The sequence below is a fragment of the Triticum dicoccoides genome, chromosome 2A (genome assembly GCF_002162155.2).
Source record: "Triticum dicoccoides isolate Atlit2015 ecotype Zavitan chromosome 2A, WEW_v2.0, whole genome shotgun sequence".
Taxonomy (NCBI): domain Eukaryota; kingdom Viridiplantae; phylum Streptophyta; class Magnoliopsida; order Poales; family Poaceae; genus Triticum; species Triticum dicoccoides.
Window position 1 is genome coordinate 524130529 of NC_041382.1, and position 3936 is coordinate 524134464.

The following is a 3936-nucleotide window of genomic DNA, read 5'->3' on the forward strand; positions in this document are numbered from 1 at the left end:
ACACGGAGGTTTTAACTACCGTGGTGAGCAATGCTAGAACGACGGACAGATTTTACGTAATTTACAGAATGGTGCTAGCTGGCAGTGTTTGATTGGAGATTAGACTAATCACAGTGGGAGTATCGAGTCCAAATCAGCAAGTTTATTTATGTGACAATGGGTTAATGAGGAGAGAGATAGTTACAGTAACTTAGACTAGCCACAGTGAAAGTAACTTCAGCAGCAACTTCAAGTCCAACTCAACAAATTTGTCTATGTGGCAATGGATTAATGAAGAGATAGATAATTCTAGTAACTTAGCTAGTTACTGTAACATCACATGTCCCAATGCAGTATGAGTCTATAACCTAATAAATGAAACTTTGCATGACACCACACCTATGTTACTACTCAATATAAAAGTAGTAACATAGTCTAGGAATATGTGTATGTTACTCTCCATTGTGGCTAGTCTTAGCTAGTTACTGTAACATCACATGTCCCAATGCAATGAGTCTATAACCTAATAAATAAACTTTTGCATGACATTACACTTATATTACTATCCATTATAAAAATAGTAATATAGTCTAAAAATATGTGTATGTTACTCTCCACTGTGACTAGTCTTAGATAGCGGGAAGATAATTAGTGTAGAGAGGCCAGTGAACCCCCCCTAATCGTCCGTGCGTTTAGAATTATCCTACCGTGGTACACATCTAACTAGAGTTATTTATGAATGTTTTTTGGGGTTATTATGAATGTTTTCTTTTCGCGGAGAACAGCTACTTATGAATGGATAGTTCCACGACTGCTCCAGGGGCAGTGTAATATCGATCTGATGGATGACCATTAGCTCTTTTTTACTGCCAAAATCTGATGGTTACAATCACACAAACGAATCCTCGTATTAATGCGCAGAACCATTTCACTGTCGAAGAGTAGGACTGGATCCGTAGCTGTAATGGTAGAACACTGCTACTACTAGTAGTAGTATTATTGATGTATATTTAGGGGTCAGTGAAGGTTTGTGTCGGATCGTATCCTGTGCTCCTATCTCCTGCATGCCCACGACTATAAGAGCAACTCTAATGGGGAGACCCAACGTATATCGATTTTGTCCATTTTGTGTCCGTTTGGGTCGCCCGTCTGCTCGTCCGCGTCTGCTTTTTTTAATTGGGTCAGCCGATACGCCCAATGGAGGATGGACACATATTTTGACATGTCCGTCTGGGCATTCCGTCGAACACGTAGCAGGCAGAGAGCTTGTAGCTAGGAGCGTCCCCAGTGCCGGCCGTCCGTAGGCGTGGATACCTAGGCGAGGCGCCACCGATGTCGGACTGCAGCACGGGCATGGACTCGCCGCAGGCAGACTCCATCGACAAGCAGCCGCCTGTCGACGCCGAGTTGCCCGGCGGAGGCCAGAGCAAGCCCGAGCCCGTAGCTCAGCGCCGCCTCCCAGTCCGCGTCCGTCTCTGTCGTCTAGGCGTCCTCCTTGTCGTCTGGGTGGTCGCTGTGCGGGACGTGGAGCGAGAAGTAGTGGCCGGCGTCGAGCTTGAGGCTGCGGTCGGGGTCGACGAGGTGGAGCTGCGCGTCTGGCTCATCTCGACGCCGCCGCCGCTATTGAAGCCGGACGAGCCGCCTTCGTCGTCAGCCGCGAAGAGGTCGTACACGCCGGAGGTCGCCGCCATGGCGGCCGCCAGCGGCATGCGCTCGTGGCGGGAGGCCAGAGGGTTCGCGGAGTGGACAGCCGCGTCGCAGGGCACGCAGAGAGCCGCCGCGTCAGCTGGACAGTACAAGGCCGCGACACCGGCACCGGGGCTCGTGCTGCCTTCGCTCTCCATGCCCTTGGCCTCTGCTGGCTTTGCCACTCTGCCGAGGAGGATTTCTTGGTTTGATATTGGTCAACGGAGAAATCACCAAGTGTGTGTGTGTGACTCTGCTGCTTGGAGGCGGAAGCCATGGCGAATTTGCTGGTCGGCTGTTGCGTCGTGTCACAGTTTGCCGGATCGAGAGGGGAACGATGCGGGGGCGAGGCAAGTTGCGGCGAGGCGAGGCCGGGGCGAGGCGAGTCGACGGGTGCGACCGGGCACATCCGCCGGAGGAGCACGAGCCCATCACGGCGGAGCGCCGGCACCGGAGGAGCACAAGTCCCGCCTGTCCTCTGCTGCTGTGTGCGGGGGAGCATGCGCGGCCATGTTCGGTGGGCGGGTGGTGGGAGAAAAAAGAGGAAAAGGAGGAGAGAGATGGGATGAGAGAGATCGGTGAATGGCAAGTGGGCCAAGAATCACATGCAGCCGGAAGAGGGGGCGAAGAGGGCACAAAGAACGTCCGTTTTGTGTCCGTTTTGACCCAAATTTTCTCAAATTTGAGCCTAAAATAGGTCCGAGCGGACACCAAACGGACAGCATGCGGACGCCGTGTCCGTTTAGGTCGTTCCGTTGGACTGAGTTTTGTGTCCGGATGACTCAAACGGACAAAATGAGTCACCCCATTAAAATTGTTCTAACGCCATTGCAGAGTTATGCAAAAACTGAAGAAAAATAAATAATGCACAGATTCAATATCATGTCTATTTTCCACAGAAGTTTAAATTCAGAACCGAAAACACAACTCGAGAGAAAAATACGAAAGAAAGATTCAGTGATGGTATTGATGATTGACCAATTTGATAGCCAAACTGAAATTAGCTACCACGTACTACTACTATAATTCACACATAAATTTATCTTTTCTGCACCCCGAACGTAGATCATTTTTGTACCAGTGCATTGAATATTTTTCAGAATTTTTGTACAGTAACTTTTAAAAATGTTATTTTGCGTTTGACATTACCGGAAGTAGTACACTAGTGACGAGACCGGACGGGAACACCGCATGCATCCTCGTGTGGAGAGATCTCACCTCACATGGAGGCTGTCAGAGTGGGAATGGCTCGCTCGAGCATTTATGGACGTGTAATGAACAATGAACACTTTCTGGAGTACTACTGCCTCTACCTAGAAAATGTAGTTTATTAAGAGCATCTCCACTCGTTCGGCCTCCAGTGAAAAAGCCGACGCTTTTTCGGGCGCCCGCCCGGTGATTTTTAAGCTCTGGGGTGATCTAGGTCTCAGCCACGCTCCCAGGTGCCGCCCTTAAGGCATCACAAATTCAAACATGGTCCATTTCCCGCCCTCATAAAATGCCCCAAGTCCGGCGATCAGCGTAGTTCGGCGATCACGTTGCCATAGTTCGGCGCGCAAAAAAAAGAGAAAGGACTCGACACATCAAACGGCTGTGTCGGCCTCCGGCGTCGGAGGAGTCGGCGTTCTCGGGCTGGGTGGCGTCGACGCGGCTTATGTGCTGCTGGGCATCGTGGAGGCATCACCGTTCGGGCTTGGCGGCGACGTAGGAGTTGACGGCGCCGTCGACGACATCTGGTTCAGGATGAGGCCGCGTTCTGCCATGTACCACGCCTTGACCTGCTTGTCCATCGCCGACATGTCCGCCCCGCCCATCAGGAAAGCCAGGCCGGTGTTCCTCTTCTTCGCGACGACGTTGGTCCGGAGCAGGTCTAGCTTGATGGCGCTATTCGGCATCAATGCCGACCATCACGCCTCGGTCTTCTCTTCCCACTAGGCGGCCCGAGCCTTGGCGTCGGCGAGGCAATGCTCGATGGACTCGTGCACACGTGCGGTAGCCGACTCAGCGTGTTTCCCCTTCTTGTCCCCTTTGTTGACGTCCGGGCGCCCGTCTGACGCGCCCGGCATCGGCCTGTCCAGCTTGTACGTCTCCTTGGCCTTGGCGAGGGTGCGCCGGACATCCGCCCACTTCTCGCACTTCTTGACCCGCTTAAAGACGTGAAGGTACTTGAAATCTTGGTCGCTGTTGTCCTGGCGAAACATGGCGAACATCCGCATCAGCTTTGCCGAGAAACAACAGTCGGCGAGCGCGCACAAGCCAAAACGAAAAGGG

General features: G+C 52.0%; 1 protein-coding gene across 1 annotated transcript; it reads right to left on the reverse strand.

Moving 5' to 3' along the window:
* Positions 1-929: 929 nt before the first annotated feature.
* LOC119359525 (zinc finger protein CONSTANS-LIKE 4-like) lies at positions 930-2176 on the reverse strand. The gene has a single exon (XM_037625681.1). It carries the CDS (start codon positions 1821-1823, stop codon positions 1425-1427), a length of 399 nt encoding a protein of 132 aa, XP_037481578.1. The 5' UTR covers positions 1824-2176; the 3' UTR covers positions 930-1424.
* Positions 2177-3936: the final 1760 nt, after the last annotated feature.

What these genes read in the sequence shown, in the direction of transcription:
- LOC119359525 (XM_037625681.1), bottom strand. Translation starts at nt 1,823, where the DNA reads ATGGAGAGCGAAGGCAGCACGAGCCCCGGTGCCGGTGTCGCGGCCTTG.